General features: G+C 41.8%; 1 protein-coding gene across 1 annotated transcript in view; it reads left to right on the forward strand.

Moving 5' to 3' along the window:
* The window catches only part of TRMT11 (tRNA methyltransferase 11 homolog), a 70,933-nt gene that overhangs the window by 39,138 nt on the left and 4,905 nt on the right, over window positions 1-26,890 (forward strand). Inside the window, exon 12 of the mRNA XM_073676028.1 lies at window positions 8,885-9,005. Within this exon, the coding sequence (XP_073532129.1) occupies window positions 8,885-9,005 (121 nt within the window). The remainder of the gene's footprint in view (window positions 1-8,884; window positions 9,006-26,890) is intronic.

The raw sequence follows: 26,890 nt of genomic DNA on the forward strand, positions 1-26,890 counted from the left end.
GATAAATGAATATATGAACTTCAATATTGCTATAAACGTTAAAAACGTAAGGTACTTAGTTAGCGGTTTTTGATCAAAGAGCGAAAAGGCCATCCAAGCACATCAATGAGTATCTTTTAATATGGATGGTACCTAACCACTAAATGTCCCACTTTTCCATGTGCCAAACCAGCCTCATGTGAATGGGGAGGGAAAAGGAAATCAGGCATAACTCGCAATTAAAACTTGATATCTCCATAATTTGGGTTGATATTAAATTTTTGTGGTTTCCCAAGGCCAAAAATCCTGGCGCATGAACCCACAGAAGCAAGTATGTCCATTGATCACAGATATATCGGAGGATGGTGTTGATATCAGATTATTGTAGATATGGCATAGAAGTATTTCATTTCCATTGTGCAATGTGATGTTCCAGGTATGCTAGCGACGTACCATCTTCCTTAAGGGCCATCATCTTCTCCCGCATATTTTACTTCATTATTTACTCACAGGGGATACAACCAGGTATCCAACGATATTAGATTTTTGTTCATCTAATCCATAACCTCTCCATAACAGCTGTAAATGAGGCAGTGGAAGCTCTCTGGGCAGGACAGAGCACTTCTACTGCTTCAGCTTTAAGCTCGGTTTTGCCCTATGGGAGCAGTCAGACGGCCGTATAAATCGGACTGCTGTGCACGGACTGGCGGGTGACTCTCCCGACCCGAGCGTGACGGCTTCATATCTTTCTATCTTTCTATGCAGCTGTCACGCTCTGGTCAGGATTGCCACCGGCTAGACCGTGCATTGTGGTTCGATCTTGGTCCAGTTTATGCTTCCTGACTCTGCTTTTCACTGGGTGACGGTCAATTAGTTAACACCTCTGCAGCATGTCAATCATCTAGTGAGGGTGTGGTTAGGCTGAGACAAGAGCTGGAAGCACTTTCGTCCTCATTTATGTAGCCCTTCTAAAATGGATCTCTCTGCAATACAGCATGTACTGTACTAAATTACTTATGTTCTCATTTCCTACTTGGTCATCTAATCGGTCTGGGTGGGCATGAATAGATTCCCTTTAAATAAAAGAAGAGGTTCATTTAATTGCTCCGGGAAAGCGGTTTTATGGATAACGCCCAGCTGGTGCTTATAATGTGTCATCTACAGGTTCTCTGCAGATCTACATCATTTTTCATAAGATCTCTATATATTCAATAACCTTTTTACTGGAGAATTCTTCAGCAGTGCTACATTTATTAAGCACGCCCACGGATGCGGATGCCATACATAGCATTTGAAATTGTTAAAGGGGTTGTCCAGTCTTAAATTACCAGTCTGCAGTCGCTCTATGTGGCTGCAGACTTGTGAATCCTCACATCTAGCGCGCTGCACTCTGTGAGGATTCTCTGGTGCCGGCGCAGGAGCGGGTGGTCATGTAACCGCAAGTATGCAATGTGCACACTCCCGGACACATTCCCACTAGATCAGGCCTGGGCAAACTGCGGCCCGCGGGCCACTTCCGGCCCTCTGACTGTTTTTCTATCCGGCCCTCTGATCGGCACAGCCAGAGGGGAGGAGAGAGACTGATGTACGATTCTGATTTTTCTCTCAATTGTCACTCTGACTGTAGCCCCGCCCCCTGTGAGTGGTGCCTTCTCATTGGTGGAGGCTGCTGAGTTCCTTGTCTGCACAGCTGGTCAGACTTCTGTGCAGGAGCGTTCAGGAGTCAGGTGTTGCAGTCCCAGCGCTCCTCCTATCTGCTGCACATATAATGGGCAAGTAGCTTCAAAGTGGAGCCTGTTAGTGTATTAAATGCCAACTCCTAGCTGTTATTCAGTACACCGTGTGTCTGCTGTGCTGATTAGCCCACAGCACCAGTGCTACATCCAGACTGCAGCTTACACTGAGAGCAGCTAAGTATCAGCATCTCCAACAGTGAAGTGCCCCCTCACCTCCTCTTGATGCCGCCTTCTGAGGGGATATTCTATGTGCTCCCCAAACTGCTCTTCTACTGCCCCACCACATACTCTGCTGCCTTCTCATCTATTTGTGAAGGTTAACCCTTGCCTCCCCCTTTGCACTGAGCTTAAGTGTTATTCTGCTGTATTGATGTAAATACTTTTATGCCTAAAAATGACACAAGTATTCTCGGAGTGATGCCTTTATTGGCTAACCAGAACATTTTTTTTTCTGGTTGGCCAATAAAGGGATCACTCCGAGAATACTTGTGTCATTTTTAGGCATAAAAGTATTTACACCGATTTTTCTGGCTAACACGGTCCCACAATATAACTTTGTATTGTACATCATTCTGCTGTATTGTATTTCCTGAGCAGGAGAGGTAACCCCCAGTCCCCCACAGTGCTCCCTGCTGTGATCTGTAGTTTATCACATCCACTCCATAGACTGCAATATGGAGCCTGTCTCCTCCTGCCCCACATGTGATGTGGATCTATGCCTGTGGAACAGCAGTGGGCAAACAACTTTTTTTCCAGTGCTCCTAATTTATTTATTGCTTGATCAACTGCTAATGCTTGTTACGATATACTTTATATCGTATTATCAGGCTACGTTCACACAACTGTATTTTCGGTCCAAGTGCTGTCCTTGAAGGAAAATAAACCTGACCTCACATAGACAGCGCTAGGAACAATGTTCTGCAATTGAGCTATTCAGATTACAGCTTAATACAGACCAAGTATCTGTATGAAAAAGATCGCAGCATGTACTGGTCCCATCTGTATGTCGTATAACACTCGTCTATTGAAGTCTATGGATGCGCAAAAGAAAAAAGAATCATCTGTATAGCATCCGATTATTACTGATACATTTCCATTACTAGCATAGGAAACTATTTGATTTCAATCTGTGAATTGTAAAGCGCTGCGGAATATGTTGGTGCTATATAAATAAAGATTATTATTATCATTTTCCCTCAAACTTCATGTCTGCTTGTTTTTTTTTTCTCCATTTTTTGTTTTACCTCCAATGACAGTTCATTCAGAATTCCAGTTCATTTTGGGATACTCACACTGGACGTCATCTGGGGGCAAAGGCTGGGGTCACTGCCACAGCTGCTTTCCCCACCTTTTTAAACGAAGCCTCATCAGTGACCTCTATTTCAAGGACTGGACTAGTCCCTGCTCGCAGCGCTGTCTCCTTACAATTTCCACTGACAGTGCACTCTCTTGCTGGCTCATCACTTTTCTTTAAAGCCAGCAAGGGAGCACACTGTCACTGTGCATTCAAAGGAATACAGCACAGGGAGCTCATACTGAGTATGTGTCAGAATTTACAACAGAAAGACAAAAAAAGGGGGTGGGGTGGAAAAGCGCAGTGCTTGTCTGAACCTGTATGGAAATAGAATATACGTGCAGATACAGTGGTCTGCTCATCTGAGTGGGTTGTGCTGACCGCACAACCCAGGTTAAACAGCTACTGGCGCTGATAGCGCTGCCACAATGTCTTCAGTGTCTCCTCTGGATTAGTAGATGGAGCTTCCAATCATGTGATTCTGGGTGGGGTCACATGGGTGATGACATCATCGCAGGTCCTACAGGTCCTGCAGCTGAAATTGTATCCAGTTCTCTGCAGCCTCCAGCCACAACTCCCAAGGGAAAAGTGAACAGTGTGCAAATTGAAGTGGTCAGTGGGGCGCTAGAAACTGGATAAGGTGCTGGAAAAGGATAAAACAAACCTCTTTATTGAAGTATTAATGCCCACAACAGACACATTATCAGTAAAGCTGGGGCTAGCACAGCCCCTGAAACAGATGTCACTGATGACGCTTTGTTTCAGGGAGGGTGCAGAGGCTGTGGCAGTGGCCGCAGTCTCTGCCCCCTGATGACTTCCTGTGTGTGTTTTCTAAAATGCATTAGAAAAAAATGCCATTGGAGGTTAAAAAAAAAAAAAAAAAAAAAAATCAGACTGGAGAGGGTACATTAGGAATTTTTTAATTGACGTATATTACAAAAGGAGATTAGATTATTACATCAATTAGATAGACATTTAGTATGAAGTTCACCTTTGGTTTTGGACCGCCCCTTTAAGTTCAGCCGACTGGTTCAGCCCTCCACAGCAGTTGCAGTTTTTCATGTGGCCCCTTGGGAAAATTAATTGCCCACCCCTGCACTAGATGGTGCGGCATCACTCAATGCAAGTGTATTGAGCAAGGCCGGAAACAGACTCTACTCGGAATGTGGGCGGGAGTATGCATATCGCATACTTGCAGTCACATGACTGCTGTTCCAGGCACCAGCACCAGAGAATCCTCACAGTGCGCGATGTGAGGATTCACAAGTATGCAGTCACATAGTGACTGCAAACTTGTAGTTTAAGACCGGACAAACCCTTTAAAGCAGGGGTCTCAAACACGAGGGCCGCATGAGACCCCTGAGGCTGCTTAATGCGGCCCGCAGGCACTGGAGCCCCCGTAATGATTGCGGCCTGGTCCTGAGGGCTGACAAAGTCAGTGATTCTTTTCAGTTGAATGTTCTAGAATTGGGGACCAGCATGGGCCATTACTACAAGATGGGGACTTGGATGGGGACAAGAATAGGGACATTACTATAAGAAGTTGGTCAGAATTACTATATGGTGTTAATTGTCAGAAACAAAATCACAGTATGTGGCCAATGAAAAGACACCAAAAGGAAATAATTGTAAAAACTGTACCATAGCCCATAAAATGAATGCCATTTAAAAGAATAAAATAAAAAAAAAAAAAAATGTTCAAAAAATGATCCAAAAGGTGTATAGAAAAAAACAATAAGGTATCATTACATTTTTTTTATCATCCTGCAGAGAATGCGGCCCTTGAAATTCACATTTTTTCTATGTGTGGTCCATACACTTAGCAGAGTTTGAGACCCCTGCTTTAAAGGGATTATCCGATTATACCATATTTATAAGCTATTCTTTTGAATAGAAGCTGTTCTGCAGTACCCAGCAGCTGTATTCAAGCTATACTCTGCAGCTTCATTCCTTGTATTTACATCTGGCCGATGCCGGAGCTGGTTCTAGCTGATTGGTAGTGGTGCCTGGTGTTGGACTCTCAATGGTCTCCTAGTGATGACCTATCTTTTGGTGTGACCAGACAACACCTTTAAGTTGTTGCCAGATTAAGACCATTCCTGTTCTTCTTGCAGGTTCCATGTACTGCTGACCTCACTGGTAACAGCTAATCATAGGGAAACCAGTGCTGAAGCCATGTTTCATGAAATTGCCAAAGTACACTTTATTTAAGACCTGCTTGTGGATGGACTGTTGATTTATACAAGGCATTTTGAGCTGCCGTACCAGGGCTGTGGAGTCGGTAAGCCAAACCTTTGACTTCGACTCCTCAATTTCCATGACACCAACTCCAACTCCACGACTCTGACTTCCTCATACATGGCTCATGTTTAAGTGATAAATTTACAGTAGGACTCATTTTTCTCAGCTAAAAGTCTAGACCTTTAGATCAGGATTAGGATAGACATTTATAGGACATTTCATATCTTTCCCAAATTGTTATGAAAAACTATTCCTCCCAAACTGCTTTTAACTAATGTACCCAATTTATTATATATTGTCGGAGTCGGTCAGTTTTATACCGACTCCAACTCCGACTCCGCCAAAATGGGCACCGACTCCAGAGCCCTGCGTACCACAATGATGCTTTTAAAGCTTACTTGAAATTGTAAATACATGTATTGAATACATATAACCTACCACCTATTAGGGTCATTGTTTTCTTTTTTTGTGTACTAAAGATCATACATAGGACAGGGATCGCAAGCCACTATTCAGGAGACATGTAAAGGACTTGTCTTTGCTATATTAATTATACACTTGGCAGTAGTTTTATTTTTTTCCATGAAGTTCTCCCCATATTTTGAACCTAAACACTCATTTGCAACAGCTTTTCAAAGTTAATATTGTTTGACAGACCTGGATAAAGAGATTAGGTTCTTGTTCTGGTTTATTGCTGAGAGTCAGGAATCAGCATGGATTAGGGATACTCAGATCATGCAGTGAACAAGTCCGAGGAGCAGACAGGAATGGCCACAGACATGGCAGCTTCTGACGTATCTTACAAACAGAATATCTCACTTCTTGAGAAGAAAAAAAATCCAAAGCATTTCTGTGTGTTTAGACTCAAAAGAAATGAATTGGTCTATTGGGATCATTCTTAGAAAAATCTTAAAGTTAACACAAAAAGGATAGTGAAAATATCACCATGTCTGCTCCTGAATAGTTTCCATGTTATATTGCATGTATGACAAATCCTTATGACCCTTCGTGGCTACTAATACATATGTTTAGTTACTGTTACTCTGGCACTTTTTTGACAATTTTTAATGATTTGCTACAAGACATATCTACAGATGCTTCTGATGAACCCAAAATTGTCTCAATTGAAAGGAATTTTATACATTCTAATATTTCTTACACCCTGTTACAAATTGAAGAAAATCTATATATAATAATTTTACTTTTTATACCCACTTGAAACTTGATGCTTATATACCTATTATTACTATGCATATACACATACTATGCTTATATATAAAATATTGTGTTGTTATCCTAACTTCTCCCTATAAAAGTGGAAGGACTTCTTTCTTCTGGAGCCACTTCTGGCTTCAGCCCAAAAATTGTATCAAAAATTGTCTTTGTTTAAAGAGAACCTGCCAGGTCCGATAACGCCTATGAACTTGCAGATATAAGGTTAATTTTTAGGTCTGCGAAACACGGATGCGTGGAATTGGCCTTTTACTGATGTGTACCATTTTTCCTTTTTTTTTTTTCAAAACAAGAACAGTGAGATGTGTTATGGTGGTGTTTTCTTGTGGTTGCCTAAATTCATATTAAACTGTGTGTAAACCTATACTAAAGGTTGGTTAAATGCCTGTTTACACAAGCAGACCAAAGTAAACGATGCATTGGAGTGATCCAATATACAGTGGGTATGGAAAGTATTCAGACCCCTTTAAATTTGTCACTCTTTGTTTCATTGCAGCCATTTAGTAAGTAATAAAAAGTTCATTTTTTTTCTCATTAATGTACACTCTGCACCTCATCTTGACTGAAAAATACAGAAATGTAGAAATTTTTGCAAATTTATTAAAAAAGAAAAACTGAAATATCACATGGTCATAAGTATTCAGATCCTTTGCTTAGACACTCATATTTAAGTCACATGCTGTCCATTTCCTTGTGATCCTCCTTGAGATGGTTCTACTCCTTCATTGGAGTCTAGCTGTGTTTAATTAATCTGATAGGACTTGATTTGGAAAGGCACACACCTGTCTATATAAGACCTCACAGCTCACACTGCATGTCAGACCAAATGAGAATCATGAGCTCAAAGGAACTGCCCAAGGAGCGCAGAGACAGAATTGTGGCAAGGCACAGATCTGGCCAAGGTTACAAAAGAATTTCTGCAGTACTCAAGGTTCCTAAGAGCACAGTGGCCCCCATAATCCTTAAATGGAAGAAGTTTGGGAACACCAAAAATCTTCGTAAACCTGGCCGTCCAGCCAAACTGAGCAATTGTGGGAGAAAAGCCTTGGTGAGAGAGGTAAAGAAGAACCCCAAGATCACTGTGGCTGATAACCAGAGTTGCAGTAGTGGCACTTTATGGCAGAGTGGCCCGACGGAAGCCTTTCCTTAGTGCAAGACATATGAAAGCCCACATAGAGTTTGCTCAAAAACACATGAAGGACTCCCAGACTATGAGAAATAGGATTCTCTGGTCTGATGAGACGAAGATAGAACTTTTTGGTGATAATTCTAAGCGGTATGTGTGGAGAAAAACAGGTTCTGCCCATCACCTGCCCAATACAATCCCAACAGTGAAACATGGTGGTGGCAGCGTCATGCTATGGGGGTGTTTTTCAGCTGCAGGGACAGGACAACTGGTTGCAATTGAAGGAAACTTGATTGCGGCCAAGTTCAGAGAGATCCTGGATGAAAACCTGTTCCAGAGTGCTCTGGACCTCAGACTTGGCCGAAGGTTCCCCTTCCAACAAGACAATGACCCTAAGCACAGAGCTAAAATAACAAAGGAGTGGCTTCAGAGCAACTCTGTGACCATTCTTGACTGGCCCAGCCAGAGCCCTGACCTAAATCCAATTGAGCATCTCTGGAGAGACCTCAAAATGGCTGTCCACCAACGTTCACCATCCAACCTGACGGAGCTGGAGATGATCTGCAAGGAAGAATGGCAGAGGATCCCCAAATCCAGGCGTGAAAAAATTGTTGCATCATTCCCAAGAAGACTCATGGCTGTACTATCTCAAAAGGGTGCTTCTACTCAATACTGAGCAAAGGGTCTGAATACTTATGACCATGTGATATTTCAGTTTTTCTTTTTTAATAAATTTGCAAAAATGTCTACATTTTGTTTTTTTTCAGTCCAGATGGGGTGCAGAGTGTACTTTAATGAGAAAAAAATGAACTTTTCAAAATGTTACCAAATGGCTGCAATGAAACAAAGAGTGAAAAATTTAAAGGGGTCTGAATACTTTCCGTACCCACTGTAGATCGCTGAGTGTTCATAGGCTGCCATTGTTTTTGGCAGTGCCAGTCCTGTTTACGGAGGATGATGCACCGCTAAGAACGTTGATCTTTTGTGCTGCGCATAGGGTGATCATCAGCTTGTTTACACGGCATTGTGAAATGAGCCTTTTTAACACACATTCACGATTACCTTGCAGTGCAAATGTAGTTACACTCTGCAACCGAAAGACCTGCAATCTGTGTTTTTGTCTTTTAGAGTTCTCTTTGGCTAAATAGTAGTAACTCTTCCTAATTGTTAACAATGCACAATTGAACATTCGTTATTTGAATGTGAAATGCTCTTGAAAAGCAAATTTTTTATGGTTCGTTGCTGAAGCTCCCAGCTCTGCTTTCTTTCTTTTAGATATACAGACGAGGTTGTACCCCGGCACCCGTGCCTGAAACTTATTAGTAACTGTGAACAGATGCTTTCCAGCCACACGTCTCGCCGCTTGATAACAATGGAAAAGGTGAAGGAGTTTGAGGTGAGAGAGCTTAGAAGGCTACAAGTTGGGCAGGGGACATTTTCTTTTAATAGTATTGTTTTTTGGCTGCAAGTGTTCAGACTGTGTTTTACATTTCTTCATGAGTAGTGTATTATGCTTAACATTCACATTATTCATTCTGACCCTACCAACTTTTCTAAATTTGACCTGTCTGAATTTACATTATATGATTGCACTGAAAATTCAATTTAATAATTCTAAATGCTAAATTATTTAGATCTCCATTTTTTTTTCTTTTACGGTTTTTCACGGACCGAACATTTCTCCATTTTAGTCTATGGGACTGTTCATATCTTTGTGTATTTTTTGCAGACCAACTAGCTGTGAAATATGAAAACTAACAAAAAAGAAAGACCTAGATATGCTTTTCACCTGAATCGTGGATCAAATTCACAAATACAAGTCAAAGAGGTCCATGAGAAAAAAAAAAGCACAGTGAGACCTTCTGTGTTCTACTGTTAGGTCCAGAAATATTTGGACAGCGTCATAAATCTTGGCATTTTAACTGTTTACCAAAATATATTAAAGATATAGTTAGTTATATAATCAATTTGGACTTAAATTGTAGACTCTCAGCTTTAATTTATCCCCTTTACCCCCCAAGGTGGTTTGCACGTTAATGACCAGGCCAATTTTTACAATTCTGACCACCAGAGTGACCTGCTCGAGTCCCCGCCCACATGTTTTACGGTTATTAGACACCCAAAAAAAAATATGCGGGGATCGCTCGTGCATGGCAGGCAATCCCCACAAGGTTTTTTTGGCTGTGAAGCATATGGGGCGGAGACTCGAGCTGGTCACTTGAGCACCCGCGATACATGGTGCATACCTGAGTACCCGATGCAAACTCAAGTAGCGAACACTTGCACTCAACACTAGTCGCCATATCGTCATCTTTTTTCTTTTTTTTTACTTTTGAAAAGTAGCCCAACCGTAACCCTAGCCCAACCCTAACCCAAACCCTAGAGTTTATTTTTTACGCCGTTCCTCGTGCGGTATAAGTGATTAGATGACTTTATTCTTCGGGTCGGTGCGATTACAGCGATACCAGAATCATATCGGGTTTTTATGATTGACAGCTGTCACACACTACAAGATGCATTTTTTTGTAAAATCTAGTTTTTGCATCGCCATATTTTGAGAGCTATAATTTTTCTATATTTTGGCCAACAGTCATGTAATGGCTTGGTTTTTTCAAGATGAGTTGACGTTTTTATTGGTGCCATTTTCAGTCACGTGGCATTTTTTGATCGCTTTCTATTCCGATTTTTGGGAGGCAGAATAAACAAAAACCAACAATTCAGGAATTGTTTTTTTTTTTAAATTATTTTATTCTGTTCCGCGTGTGGTAAAATTGATAAGGTAGCTTTAGTATTCAAGTCAGTATGTTTACAGCAGTACCACACTTATATAGTTTTTCTATGTTTTGCCACCTTTACACAATAAAAGCTGTTTTATAGAAAAAATTATTTTTTTGCATCGCTTTATTCTGAGAGCTATTACTTTTTTATTTTTCGGCTGATGGAGCTGTATGGCTGCTTGTTTTTTGCGGGACAAGATGACGTTTTCAGCGGTACCATTTTTATTTATATTCGTCTTTTTGATCGTGTGTTTTTCCATTTTTTGTTTGGTGGTATGATGATAAAGCATTGTTTTTTGCTTTGTTTTTTTTACTTATTTTTTTTTACCGTGTTCACTAAAGGGGTTAAGTAGTGGGACAGTTTTATAGGTCAGGTCGTTCCGGATGCTGCGATACCAAATATGTGTACTTTTATTGTTTTTTTTTTTTTTGGAGAGGTGAGTATCACGATCACCTCCCCTTGCCATCGCTCCCAGCACATAGCACCAGGTGTCAGCTGTGACAATCAGGCGCAAGTATGTATTAGTACTTCTTGGGCTTTAAAGGGGTTAAAAGAATTCACATCTTAATTGGAGTAAGGGTTTAGGAATTACAACTCTTTAAAATGTAGCTGTCTCTTTTTAAAAGGACCAAAATTAATTATCTTAAAAGCTCTCTAATGGGCTATTTTCTCATTAAGCCATCATCAATTATGCAGGTAAAAGGTCTGGAGCTGATTCCAAGTGTGGCATCTGCATTTGGAAGCTGTTCCTGTGAACCCATAACATGCCATAGATGCTCTCAATGGAAGAAAAAGAGACCATCATTAGGCTGAAAAAAAAAAAAGAAATCCATCAGAGCTAGCAAAAAAGCAAAAATGGAATTTGGCCAAATCATCAGTTTGGTACAATCTGAAAAAAAAAAAAAAAAAGCGCACTGGTGAGCTTGAGAACTCAAAAAGGCCTGGACGTCCACGGAAGACAAAAGTGGTGGATGATTGCCGAATCCTTTCCATGGTGAAGAAAAACCCCTTCGCAACATCCACCCAAGTGAAGCACACTCTCCCGGAAGCAGGTGTTTTAGTATCTGAGTCTACCATAAAGAGAAGACTTCATGAAATCAAATACAGAGGGTTCACCACAAGTTGCAGACCATTAATTGGCTTTAAAAATAGAAAGGCCAGATTTAGACTTTGCCAATAAAACATCTCGATAAGCAGCCTACTTCTGGAACAGCATTCTTTGGACAGAGGAAGCTAAGATCAACCTTTACTAGAATGATGGGAAGAAGAAAGTATGGAGAAGGCTTGCAACAGCTCATGATCCAAAGCACACCAGATCCTCTGTAAAATATGGTGGAGGCATTGTAATGAAATGGGCTTGCGTGGCTTCCAGTGGCATGGGGTCACTAGTTTTTATTGATGATGTGACTGAAGATAGAAGCAGCTGGATGAATTCTGAAGTGTACAGGGCTATACTTTCTGCTCAGATTCAACCAAATGTAGCAAGGTTGATTGGGCGGCACTTAACAGTACAGTTGGACCTTGATCCAAAACATACTACGAAAGCAACCTAGGAGTTTTTTAAGGCAAAGAAATGGAACATTCTTCATTGGCCAATTCAGTCACCCGATCTCAACCACATTAAGCAGCATTTCACATGCTTAAGACAAAACTTAAGGCTGAAAACCCCCCAACAAGCAACAACTGAAGTCAGCTGCAGTAAAGGTCTAGCAAAGTATCACAAAGGAGGAAACCCAGCGTTTGATGACATCCATGGCTTCCAAACTTCAGGCAGTGATTGCCTGCAAAGGATTCTCCACAAAGTATTGAACATTTTATTTATAGTAAAGTTAATTTGTCCAATTACTGTTGAGCCACCAAATTGAAGAGGGTTTGTAGAAAAATGGTTGCAATTCCTACAGGAATGGATACATAGTCGAAACGTCTTCCACCCCTTGCAGGCCAATTGCTGCATGATTGTGAAACAAAAATTGTGTGACAATTGGCTGATATTTTGGTTGCATGTTGCTTGCCGCCACTTGTGACCTCACCTCACCCTGCAGATGAATATATGAAAAATTGTCTGAGTTTCATCCTGAAAACTCGGATGATTTTCATTCATGTGCCATCTGTGTGTCCATTTTTACACCTCATGTGACATCCATTTGCGATCCATACAACTGCATTAGAAAGTTTACGTGATCAAATAGTTTCCTAGGTTTATAATAAATGTATCGGTAAAAATCAGATGCCACTCGGATGTTCTGTGTGGGATCTGATTATTATTATTATTATTATTATTATTTTTTTTTTAATGCACCCACAGACTTGAATGGGTGACTCTCATCCAAGACTCGGAAGAAAGTAGTGCATTTTTTTCTCTCACAGTCAGTCAGACTGGTAGAAAAATTGTTCAACTCTACAGTCCTATTGAATAACATTGCTCAGTGTGCTGTTTGTGTGCGGTCCGAATAAAAATCGGATATCACTTATCCAATTTATACTTTCTTCTGCATGAGTCCTAAGACTGAGTGCACACGACACTCACTTGGAAGCTGCCTGAAAAGTGCCACAAAATTGAACATGATGCACAGCAATGTAAAAACGACAGATGTTCAGTCCTTTTTTACTTTTTACTGCTTCATGATTCAGAAACTGTGCAGTGGTTAAAATAAGCAGCATATTCAGTTTACAGGGTGGCTTCCGCTCGCTATAATAAGGGGAGCTGTCCCGAAACCTTAATAAAAGAAAAAAATAATACGAGCACATGCAGTGTTTTTATTTGTAATTGGAAGATAAAATAATACTTGAGCAAAACCTGAACTGTTGGAGTACAAGTATTCCGTTATATGCACATTTTACACTTCCCGGAATACAAATCACTTCTGAGCCGTCAGCCTGCAGGGATTACGGAGTTTAGCTCTGCAGAATTCTGATTGCAGCTCTGGGGCATAATACATTCTGTAACTCTATAACATTAAATAATTGGTTTTGCCATCACCTAACAGTTCCAGTGAAGTATATTCAAAGCTAGCAATTGGATAGTTAAGCTTCTGGAATATTTTTACCTTGTCCAGCACCTGCTACTTTCTGCAGCTTGCTTGATTTTATTTCTGCACATTTTGTTATTGAGCTAAGCCAAGTGACGGCTTCTTGAGAGATCCAATTATGAGCTGCTGACAAGTGGAGGTGGAAGTGATATGATGATGGCTGCGCAGTGCACCAGCAAGGAACCTACTCTGCTTCATCTCTGACACGGCTGCGCTCTTAACCTGTTCACCATGCAAGGAGTTGACCATCTGCAGTTTATACTTCATTTGTCAAAACATCACAGATTGAGGGAACCCACTGCAAGGTCACTCAACAAGCGACATCTCCGCCGGTATGAGGATAAAACGAGAAGGAATGATAAACAGCCCCAGCATTAACATAACAAATTGTGCATGTTACTCCTCAGATCAACAGTGTTGACTTTGGCACAAACAAAAAAGTTTGCCATGTTTCCCTCCTCTTTAAATCCTTGGCAATTGTTTATTTTCCTTCTCCTTTTTGTTTGTAATCCGCGGGCAGGTCTTAAATCAAGGCTCTTTTTCTTTCCCCCCAAACCGCAACATTCAGTAGTTTATTTCTTGTTAACCCATTCTGGACCACGCGTGGTTAGCGTGCTTTGGTCCTCTCTAATATTCTGTGTCGACATTTGTTTTTATTGTTTTTTTGTTATTTTATTATTGGCTATTTAGCTGAGCAAGTCTTTGTGGTTTTATGTGTTTGTATTACAGCACCTGATTGTAGCTCCGAGACAAATGACTTACTGCTCTTTGGCAGGCGAACAGGCAGGTGCTTCTAATTCACAGACCAGATGGTTTGCAGATACTTTGCACATTGACACCAGGACTTTACATTGCACGCTCTGCTCTAGGGTACTCGGAGCTATGAATGACTTCCTCTTCATCATGAATATCTTCTGTTGCACTCGGATGAGGCTTTGTTCTGGAGTATTTCAGCACTGGATTTTTTCCTATGCAGAGACGGGTCATGTTCTGTTGGAAACACTCACCCACCTTTTTAGAAAAGTTTTTTTTTTTGTTGCTCAGAACAGGGGTAATGCTGATCATAGTGTATATGTACTAATCAACAATCAGATTAAAACCATTGACAGGTGAAGTGAATTACATTTATTGTGTCTTGATAACAGATGTTATTCACATATGACATTTATTAGTTGGAAGCTAGACAAAATGGCAAGACATAAGGATCTGAGCAACTTTGACAAGAACCAAATTGTGGTAGCTAGACAAAGATTTCAGAGTAGCTCCAAAATGTCAAGTTTTGTGGGGTATTCCAGTATAAAGTGGTTACAAACAAAAAGGGTCCAAGAAAGGACAACCTGTAAGCTAGTAACAGAGTTATGGGACCAAAGCACAGTGATGTAGGTAGGAAGACGTATCGGGGACACAATATGATTTCTGATTGGTAAACTTTTACAGATAGGCGATAGGTTCACCATTATCTTGCATTTCAAATGCCCCTTAACTCCTTTACCCCCGAGGGTGGTTTGCACGTTAATGACCAAGCCAATTTTTACAATTCTGGCCACTGTCACTTTCTGAGGTAATAACTGTAACATTTCAACGGATCCCACTAATTCTGAGATTATTTTTTCGTGACATATTATGCTTCATGATAGTGGTAAAATTTATTTGAAATGACTGGCGTTTTTTGGGGAGGGGAAAAAATCAGATATTTGGTGAAAATTTTGCAATTTTCAAACTTTGAATTTTCATGCCCTGTTTGGGCGCACGGCAGGGCTTGGAAGGGAAGGAGCGCCATTTGACTATTTGAATGTAAAATTTGCTTGAATAATTAGCGTACGCCATGTCACTTTTGGGAAGCACCTGGTGTGCCTAAACTGTGAAAAAACCCCACAAATGACCCCATTTTGGAAATTAGACCTCTTAAGGAACTTATCTAGATGTGAGGTGAACACTTTGATCCCCCAAGTGTTTCACAAAAGTTTATAACGTAGAGCCATGAAAATAGAAAAATCACTTTTCTCCATAAAAATGATCTATTAGCCCCAATTTTTTTATTTTCACAAGGGTAGCAGGAGAAATTGGACGCCAAAAGTTGTTGTGCAATTCCTCCTGAGCACGCAGATGCCCCATATGTGGTCAAAAACTTATTTTGAGGCACAGTGCAAAGCTCAGACGGGAAGAAGTGCCATATTGGAGTTCATATTTTGCTGGGCTAGTTTGACGGTGCCATGTCACATTGGCTGAGCCCATAAGGTGCCAGAACTGCAGAACCCCCCTCCCCCCAAAAAAGACCCCATTTTACAAACTATACCTCTCAATGAATTCATCTAGGGGAGCAGTGAGCATGTTGACGCCACATATGCCTCACAGAACTTTACACAATCGGGCGGTGAAGAAAGAATAATTACATTTTTACCACCAAAGTTTTGTTTTAGCCTCAGATTTTACATTTTCACGCAGGGAAATGGGTAAAGATGGCACCAAAATTTGTCACACAATTTTTGCTGAATGTAGAAATACCCCATATGTGGCTGTACAGTACTGCTTAGCCAGACTCCGAAGGGACGGAGTGCTATCTGCCTCCTGGAGTGCTGATTTTCCTTGAATAATATGCTGACTCCATATACACAGCTCCTACTTAATTCAGATTAACCCCTGAGGGATCCATTCACTATAATGAGGCAGCAGAGTTAGGCCTCTGTCACATGTCAGTGTGTCCGGTATGTATGGTGACAGTTTCTACACGTTCTGGAGGCACACACGCAGACCCATTCAAATGAATGGGTCTGTGCACATGTCAGTGTGTTTACACGAACCGTGTGTCCATGGGCAAAATACGTTGACATGTTCAATTTTCGCGCTGCACTGGCCACAAAACGCCCCACACTCACATTGGATGACATCCACCTACATCAATGTGCAGTTAGTGCTGTTCCCAAGCGCCAGGTGCGGAACGCTCCCCTCATCATGGTCCCCTGCTCTGTCCTAGTGTAAAAATAAAATAAAAAAATCCTTATACTTACCTGTCCGAAGATGTCCCCCGCTGTAATCCACCTGACCGCTCACGCAGAGGAGCCGGGGAGAATGACTCACTGCAGCGAGCAAGCCACAGAGCTGCGCTGAGCTCAGTGAGTGACAGGACACCGCTTGCTGAGCGCAGCTCCGGGGCCTGCTTGCTGGAGCGAGTCATGCTCCTCTGCGTGAGCAGTCAGGTGGGTTACAGCAGGGGACATCTTCGAACTGGTAAGTATAGGGATTTTTTTTATTTTATTTTTATTTTTACACCAGGACACAGCAGGAGCAGAATACTACTCTCAACATTGTCCCTTGCTCGCTTTGATCGCAGGGGACAATGATGAAGGCAGCATTCAGCACCCTTCGCTTGGGAACAGCGCTAACTGTACCAGGCGCCGGTATGTATGCTCCTGATGCAGCTCAAGTATGCCACACAGGTGCACACGGATATCTCCGGTACTGTTTTTTCCGGTACCGGAAATATCAGGACGTGTAAAACCGGCCTTACTCTGGACTCCATCTGGCCTCTGTTTAGCTGTGTTCTTTTTTTCAGAGGATCACAAAACTGTGGCCGATGGCACTTTGATGCATGCCTAATAAAAAGACAGACACTGTGGGATCACAGGTCAGACGCCGTCCACGGTGCCTCCATCTGCCTCATTACAGGGAGTATTCCGCCGGGAGTTCCGTCTGAATCACCTATTTCAGAGATTTACACGGAAACCCTGATGTAAGCGCTCAGCGCAGAGCGCAGGATAAATGTGAGCTGAGCCTTGCTGCAATCTTTGGGAAGCAGAATGAACAGATCAGCAGCAGGTGAAGAATTGGTTTTATTTATTTTTTACGCCGTTCCTCATGGGGTATAAGTGATTAGACGACTTTATTCTTCAGGTCGGTGCGATTACAGCGATACCAGATTTATATTGGGGTTTTTGTGTTTGGCATCTAAACACACTAAAATACATGTTTTTTTTTTGTTGCAAAGACTAGTTTTTACATCGCCATATTTTGAGAGCTATAATTTTTCCATATTTCAGCCCACAGAGACATATAAGGGCTTGTTTTTTGCGGGACAAGTTGACATTTTTATTGGAACCATTTTCAGGTGCGTGATATTTTTTAATCGTTTTCTATTCTGATTTTTGGGAGGCAGAATAAACAAAAACCCAACAATTTAGGAATTGTTGTTTTTTTTGTGCCGTTCCATGTGTGGTAAAATTGATAAGGCGACTTTATTTTTCTGGTCAGTACGTTTACAGTTATACTACATTTATATCTCTTTTTTAATGTTTTGACGCTTTTACACAATAAAAACTATTTTCTAGAAAAAATAAAAATTTTTTGCATCGTTTTATTCTGAGAGCTATAACTTTTTTTATTTTTCAGCTTATGGAGCTGTATGGCGGCTTGTTTTTTGCGGGACAAGATGACGTTTTCAGTGGTACCATATTAATTTACTAGTCTTTTTGATCGCGTTTTATTCCACTTTTTGTTCAGCAGTATGATGATAAAGGACTGTTTTTTGCTTTTTTTACGGTGTTCTCTAAAAGGGTTAACTAGTGGGACAGCTTATAGGTCAGGTCATTCCGGACACGGCGATACCAAATATGTGAACTTTTATTGTTTTTGTTTTTTTTCACTATATATACAGTGGGTACGGAAAGTATTCAGACCCCTTTAAATTTTTTACTCTTTGTTTCATTGCAGTCATTTGATAAATTCTAAAAAGTTTTTCTCATTGAATCCCTCGCCAAAGCTGCGCGGCACCGCTCATTGGCTCATCTCCCGCGTGGCTTTGAGCGACGCGGGATTAAAATTCCCCACCAAAGCCGCGCGGCACCTCTCATTGGCTGAGCCGCCCGCCAGTTGAGCCAATGAGCGGTGCCGCGCGGGATTCAAATCCTCCGCCAATGCGCGCGGCACCACTCATTGGCTCATCTCCCGCCGTAGGGAGATTGGCTGCATGTGTAATTATATACTTAACAAAAAAGTGTGAAACAACTGAAAATATGTCTTATATTCTAGGTTCTTCAAAGTAGCCACCTTTTGCTTTGATGACTGCTTTGCACACTCTTGGCATTCTCTTGATTAAAGGGGCCTTGTGACTGTAACGGCATGTGTGCGGGCGCGATCGCCGCGTCGTAATATGTACCTGATCCATGAGGCCCAGGGCACAGGGATGTATTATTACACACAATGTCAGAAAGGGGTTAAAGGGTTTTTTGTGCTAAGATAATCTTAAAAATGTGCTCCTGCTGTGTACTGTGTAATGGCTGTGTCTGATCATACCACAAATTTAAACACATTCAGTTGTGGAACTTTATTATTATTCCAAGATCTGTTGTAAAAATCAACATTAAAATTAACTTTGTTCGTGGGAAAACCCCTGTAAGCCTGTCTGCTCACATTCAACAAAATTGCTAAAAAAGTTAATGTTTACTATGCTAGAAAGATATCAGAAACCACAGTGGATCACCACTCGCTACGTAGCTGTAGACCAGTCAGAGTGCCCTTGACAACCCCTGTGCACCATTGAAAGTGCATAAGTCCACTATAATGATGCATAAAGTAGGCATGCGTAATTTGGCACTCAATGTGCCCACTTATGTTTACAGTTAGTCAATGTCTTCAGAGATTGAGACTATATAATGTATGTTGGGAAAACGGAGAAAACTACAACAAAGAAAAATTGAAGGGTTTGCTCTAATTTTCTCAAGACCTTTATGCAAAAAAAAAGAAAAGTAGTAACTTACACTTTCCCTTTTTTTGTGTTGATAAATCTATTACATATTGCACGTCCGTGTGGTAGCTCCTATGGTCACTATGTACCACACTGCATATATTCGTGTCTTCTGTCAGCTAGACGTATGCTACACAGAAAACTTTACCAGCCTTCTATTATCTGTGATGTTACCTGTAGTCCCATGTAGCTCCACTGAGAACACACAATAACTCTTTTTTTTTAAATCAGATATTTTTTATTAAAAAACTTTTTATAACATTATACATAAACAACAGTGAGGCATCACTAAACTAGCAGTGCCTCTCAAGACCCACCCGTTCCCCTTCCCCCCACCCATAACAGCCCCAAGAACCATATGGCAAAAGCAAATTTTTGTTACAAACCGTATACCATCATATAGCTTATCCGACTGTTAAAGCATTAATAATTTGATCCATGGGTACAGAGCTTAATATCTGATAATCAGTAATTAGTTATACAGAACATGAGAGACCACAACATTTCAAACTCAAGTGATATTTAAAATAGACATAATATGATAACCATGAAACATATTCCATTTACCCCAGATTTTATCAAATTTACGTATAGCCTTCCGCTTTTTGTACACTCCCTCTTCTAATCTCAATAAAAGACGCATTCTATCCAAAAATTCCTGGAGCCTGAGAGGGGAGGGATCCAACCAATGTGCAGCTATAAGCTTTCTGACCTGGTATAGAGTCCTCTTAACAGCTATTATTTCATCCTCTTCACATCCTATTATTTCTACAAGGCCTAATACACACACTTTAGGATATAGGGGTAAATTACACTCAAACACATCATTAATGTATTGCACACACTCATTCCAGAATACAGCGACCCTCCTACACGTCCACATCATATGCATAAGATCTGCTCCTTCCTCTCCACATTTCGGACACATACTGTCATTCCTTACCCCAATGCGCTGTAGAAATTTGGGGGTTCTATATACCCTATGTAATAAGTACAACTGTGAAAGTCTATGTGCCTCACATGTAGATAGTATCGGAACGCTCCCCACCACATCTTCCCATTCTTCCGAGGTTATAGTACCAATGTCGCGTTCCCACCTCTCCTTAACATTTAAGGGTCTGTCCCACTGAAATTGCTGCATAAGTATCCCTTAAATTCTGGAAATCAATCCCTTCCCACCTCTATGGCATAATAATGTGTTAAACAGTAGATGATGTTGGATTTTACTTTGCATATGTCGCGGTTGTACAAACCATGCATGCCTCAATTGGAGATAAAAGTAAAAACTAGTTTGTGGAATACAATATTCTTCTTTTTTCTGTTGGAACGATTTAAATATTTCCCCTTCTAATATTTGCGCCACATTAGTTATTCCCAATTTTTCCCATATTCCGAATCCTTTCAATTTATGGATCTCTGGAAGGCCCACATTATGCCACAACGGGGTAAACTGGGTAAAGCCTTTTATTCCCAACAACAATTTGATTTTCTGCCACGTTTTCCCCATAAGTGTTAGGGTCGGGAGGTGTCGCCTAGCATCCCACCCCGAGGTTCCTGTTTCTAGAAAGGAGGTAATTGGCAGATTGTGTGAGAGTAGACGTATCAGTTTATCTAGGTTCCCCTGGATTAACCAGAGCTGTTGCATTTGAGAAGCTAGAAAATATATCCATGGATTAGGTGCGGCTAGTCCCCTCTGATCTTTGGGCCTTTGAAGTGTATCCAAACTGATTCTGGCCACCCCTTTTTTCCAGATCAATTCCCGAAACAGTGCCTGAAATTTATAAAATATTCTCATGGGGATCCAAACCGGTGAATTATGAAGGATATATAATAATTGGGGCATTAACACCATTTTAATTAAGTTAGTTCGACCTACCATTAATAGGGGAAGTTTGCTCCAAGTATTGGCCTTTTGTTGAAATTTAGTAAGCAGTTCAAGTAAATTTAAAGGAATATAATCTCCGATAGATGTGGTCACTCTAACTCCGAGATATTTAAATTCTCGCACCACCTTCAAGCAAGTACTCCCTACCCTAGTATTCTGAGACAAACCATCAACCGGCATAAGAACTGATTTGTCCCAATTAATCCGTAAGCCAGAATGATCTCCAAACTCCCTTATTAAATTCATAGCTGTCATCAGAGATTGCTCCGTGTCACCCAAAAACAACAGAAGGTCGTCAGCGTATAGGGCCACCCGCTCCTCCAGTGTTTTGTAGCGGAAACCCTGAATTTCACTGCTGGAACGAAGCTTAACAGCCAATGGCTCCATAGCCAGGGCGAACAGTAGGGGAGACAACGGGCAGCCCTGACGCGTGCCCCTGCCCATTTCAATGCTACCAGAAAGATTACCATTAATTCTAATCCGAGCTACCGGATTGTTATATAGAAGCCTTACCCAGGCCCGAAATCCAGTACCGAACCCCATTTTTCGCAAAACAGCCCATAAATACTCCCATTCGACACTATCAAAAGCCTTAGCGGCATCAAGTGATAGTACTGCCCTACCACCTGCATTTTGTGACTGCATTTGTAGATTAAGAAAAAGCCGACGCAAGTTAATTGCCGTCGACTTGGCCGTATAAACCCAGTCTGGTCTTCTGCAACCAGATGTGTAATAACCACCACCAATCTGGTAGCCAAGACCTTAGCTAAAATTTTTACATCTACCGAGAGTAAGGATATTGGCCTATATGATTCGGGGTTTAGTGTATCCTTTCCAGGTTTTGGCAAAAGAACTATGTTAGCCTCCCTCATTGAAGCCGGCAAGGCCCCCCCCCTCCCTCGCTTCTTTAAACACTTCCAGTAACCTGGGAAGTAAAACCCCCCCAGCCTCCTTATAAATTTCCGCGGGGATCCCGTCAGCACCAGGGGCTTTGTTATTTTGAAAATCTTTTAAAGCTTCCTGCATCTCCTCCAGGGTGATTGGTGCATCTAGTTGCTCTCTCTGGCTATCTGTTAGGCATGGTATTTGCATATCATGAAGGTATAGATCTATGTCCCTTTGCGCCTTAGTCAGTTTGGAAGCATATAATTGTCTGTAGAACTGAAAAAATTCTTCCATTATAGCCTTTGAATCAGTAATTACCGCACCCCTAGTATCCATGATAGCTGCAATCATAGGAGCCCCAGTCTGGGCCTTTGCTATAGTGGCCAGCAAGTGCCCTGCACTCTCTCCCTCCACATAAAATTGCTGTTTAAGAAAAAAATGTTTATGTTCTGGAGACCCAGCATACCTCTGTTCCAATATGTCTACTTCCCTCCGCAACTCCTGAGTACGAGCCCTATTTTTGGATTTGATCATGGAAATTTCCTTAATCAGTATCCGCCTTAAGAACGCCTTCATGGCTTCCCATACCGTATTTAAAGGAGCAGAGCGTATATTGTCTTTAAAGAAATGCTCCAATTTACCTGCTAAATCTAACTGTTCCCCGAATACGTCCAGCCAGTAGGGATTAAACCTCCACAGTGCCCTTATGTTTATGGTGCCAGGATCGACCCCCAGAACAACCAATAATGGAGAATGATCAGATAACAATCTTGTGCAGTATTCTACTTTAGTGACTAGAGGGACTAGATGACTATTTCCCAGAGCCAGGTCAATTCTGGACAGAGAGGAATAGGATGCTGAATAACACGAATACTGCTTAACATTTGGGAAACGAACCCGCCACACATCTACCAGACTGATTTCCTGCAGGACCCTTGCCAACGATGTCTCTTGAGCAGCCCCTCCCCCCACATTACCCCTATACTTATCAAGCTCAGCATGTAGATACATATTAAAATCACCGATAACTAACAGGGGTATGGTAGCAAATTCCGTTATCCACGGGAATAGTTGGCGCAAAGTCTGTATAGAGAAAGGTGGAGGAATATATAGAGCAATTAGGCAAATTCTAAGCCCAGCCACTCTGCACACTAGACATACATACCTACCCTCCCTGTCACAAATACTTCTCTCACATTCAAAGGGTAAATTAGGATGAATCAATATACTAACCCCCCTAGAGTAAGTACTATTTGTAGAATGATAGGCCGGCCCCCTCCAAAGCTTGCTCAGTGCCGCAGCGGCCTCCGTATTGCAATGCATCTCCTGCAGACAGATTATCGACTCCCGATATTCCTTAAGATATTTAAGTGCCGCAAATCTTTTGTTGTGATCTCCCATACCTCTAATATTCCAGGATACTACATTAATCTGCTTAACAATGTTTTAACGATTGAAAATGAACTGTCACATGCCCCCCTCTGTACACACTCGTGTGTCTGATCATCAAGATTATGGTATTGTAATAATACACAGTCTGCACCAATCAAAGTAAGTTCTGTTCTTTTACCCCCCATCGCTACCTCATTTAACATCCCCCCCTCTTAATCAAATGAATACCAACAGCCGTACTATGTAGAGTCTGGTGTTTAGCCTCATGCAGCCTAGTAGGCCTTAAGCACACGAGGCGCCGCAGCATGAGTTGCATCACAGACTCCCTCATTTCCCCCCTTACACAACGTTCCCAGAACATTCAAACGGCAGAATGTCTTAACCCTGCCTATACATTGTAGGTGAAACCAGCACCTCAACAACCATAAAAGTATATTGGCCTGCCCGAGGTATATATGAGAGCCAGGTTATGAACAGTATATAATAACTGTAAAATAATAATCATAACATTTATAAACAGAGATTCATTAGCCAACAGCGGAGTATTATCCACTAGAATTCAAATTTCTTGAATTATTATATTATATTCTGTCAAGAATCTTCTCAAAATTGGCGTCAGCCCGTCCGGATTTGTCTCTCTTTTAAGTCCAGCCACTTTGCAGCCTCCTTTGGTGAATCAAAGAAATGAGTTTCACCCAGTGCTGTGACCCGCAGCCGTGCAGGATATAGCATTGCATAGGGTACTTGAAGTGCTCTCAATCTGTGCTTGATATCTTGAAATTGGGCGCGTCTCCTTTGAACCTCCACCGAAAAATCAGGATAGAAGGACACTCTCGCCCCCTCTATACATAAGTCATTAGCCGACCGCGCCAATTGTAGGATTTTATCTCTGTCACGAAAATGCAGCATTTTGATTAGAACTGTACGCGGCAGTGCCCCAGGCGGTGGAGGTCTGGTGGGGACCCTGTGTGCCCTCTCAATAACGAACATTTTAGAGAATTTATCTTTTCCAAAGGATTGCAGCAGCCATTTCTCAAAAAAGTCCACCACCTCTCTGCCCTCTGCTTTCTCAGGCACACCCACAATACGCACGTTATTTCTTCTTAGGCGATTTTCAAAATCATCCGCTTTGTTGAGTAAATAGTTAATAGAGTCAGTAGCTGTTTTAAGTGTTTTAGTCATAGGAGACACAGTATCCTCCAAATCCCCCACTCTGCCTTCTGTTGCAGTGAGGCGCTCCCTCATTTTCTGCATGTCATGGCGTATATGAGATATGTCCACTTTCACAGACCCTATGTGTTCAGTGAGATCTGCTTTACTATGTGAAATGGCCAGCAGCACATCCTTTAAAGTAGGCTCATCATCCTCTGCCAGTGAGTCAGCACCACTGGTAACCTGAGCCTCTCTGCTGGGGGAGTTGTTGTTTTAGCAGCCTGCACATTCCTCTCATGTGCCTCCCCTGCTGCCCTCTCCACATCCCCCTCAGTTACCGTGCTTTTTAATGACTGCACATTCCGGTCGGGTGTAAGCTCCTCAGCTCCTCCGCCATGCGCATATTTGGAGAGCCTGTTCACCACCTCCATGCGCTTCTCCCGCTGCCTTGGAGTTTCAGTTCCCTCCTCAGAGGCCACGGCACCATTTTGGCCCTCATGCTGTGATGAGCCAGCCGCCTGCCTCTGCTTGCTATCTCGCCGGGTCATCTCGTTCTGCACCACCGACTGCTCCCCCGCACTCCTGAGACCCCAGGCCACCTGGTGAGATCTTTTAGAAGCAATGATTCCCCCGGGCAGGAAGGATTACAGGACAGGGTTATAGGAGCTCTTCTGCCTCACTTCTACTCACATGCCCGGCCAGGCCACACCCCCCACACAATAACTCTTAGTACAGATAATGTAGTGGATGTTACCTGGATTACAATCATCACTATTGTGGAGTTGGTCTGCCGTTGAGCTTTTCAGTGCAAGCAATAGTCGTCAGAAACCCTGCAGAGATTGTGCACGGCGTCCACTCCAGTTGTGACGTTTCGGGGACCTCTGCTGCTTGATAAAGGCTGCACTGAGCCAGCTGGAACATTGCACCTCAGTGAATAATATACTTCACTTTCAACCATTGGAGAGCTGCCCCTGTTTAATACATAAACCATAAATATCCCAAAGTTTTGTTGCGTACTTTGAAGTATTGCAATCTGACATTGCGGTCCTTGGATCAGAAAGCTGTTAGGAGTACACCGCTTAATAAATATGGTGCCTCTTTTTCTCCCTGTGTATCAAAAACTTTAATTTGACATAAATTATCCCACAAAGGTAAAGCTGCATACCATGTATTATAGTTCTAGATGCTGCACAGCCATAATGTACTACTCATTGAAGTCTATGGAGCCTTGCTAATTAGATGTCCTGTTTCAAAGGTAATAGGACAGCACGGTGGCTCCAGTGGTTAGGACTGTAGCCTTGCAGCGCTGGGGTCCTGGGCTCAAATCCCACTAAGGACAACAAGGAGTTTGTATGTTATCTCCGTGTTTGTGTGGGTTTCCTCTGGGTTCTCCGGTTTCCTCCCACACTCCAAAGACATACTGATAGGGAATGTAGATTGTGAACCCCGATGGGGACAGTGCCGATAATGTCTGTAAAGCGCTGCGGAATATTATGGTGCTGTATAAGCAAGTAAATAAAGGTACTCCTTTTGGAAGCATAGCTTCTGCAGTAACATATGGGAGCATCATAGGAAGGAAAACTCTTTAGACGTGAACAGGAGGCCATCTTTGTGCCGCCATATAGGCTTTGTTCATGCGGCATTGATATAGGTATACTATTTCTGTCTCCTTATTTATGCACAGCCTGCCTATGTTTTACGTGTGTAAACTTTGTGCATCTTATAATTCACAACAGTTAATGGGGTCATTTTTATCTTGTGTTTGCTCCTTGTGATTCCGTCTTAATGAACTGTCTATTACAGGGGTGATGAAGATTAAAGCAGTAGATTAGGTAAAGGCATTCTTTTCTAAGAAGTCAACCTTGAGCCATTGTATATACCATAATCTTGCTTCTAGAGTTCTTTGGCACTGCGGATATAAGTTTGTGGGGCCAGTATGCTTGGAGGCATTAACCCTCTATACATTGCCAGAGCCTAATTTGGCTGTGAAAGGAGTGAGATTTATACGACCCTCTTGGTAATTGACTGCACTACTTAACTGCAGTAGATTTAAGCATTTGTTTGCACCACATTGTTTGGAAACCATTCACTTAGTATAGAAACCTTCTCTTCTGCCTTATGTCAAGATCGGAATCTTCAGACACACTTTGGATTTGGCTCCCAGCAGCGATCCTCCCTCACACTCTCTAATTTCACAGTTTAGATTTGACTGCAGGATAAAGCTGTTATTCAGGACTTCATTTCCAGCTCTCCTCCTAATCCACTAAGCAGGGAATTATGTCAGAGGCTCTTTTCAATCTAAAGCAATGAAAATCTGTTTTTTGTGAATGCATTTGTTTTGGACCATTCGGCGAGTGTTTGCTCCCAATTATACCAAGTTTAAACAAGGGATCTTGTATATTTCTGTCTGCTTTAGATTG

This window comes from Phyllobates terribilis, unplaced genomic scaffold, assembly GCF_046119375.1.
Source record: "Phyllobates terribilis strain yellow unplaced genomic scaffold, ASM4611937v1 Scaffold_3__8_contigs__length_932513732, whole genome shotgun sequence".
Lineage (NCBI taxonomy): Eukaryota > Metazoa > Chordata > Amphibia > Anura > Dendrobatidae > Phyllobates > Phyllobates terribilis.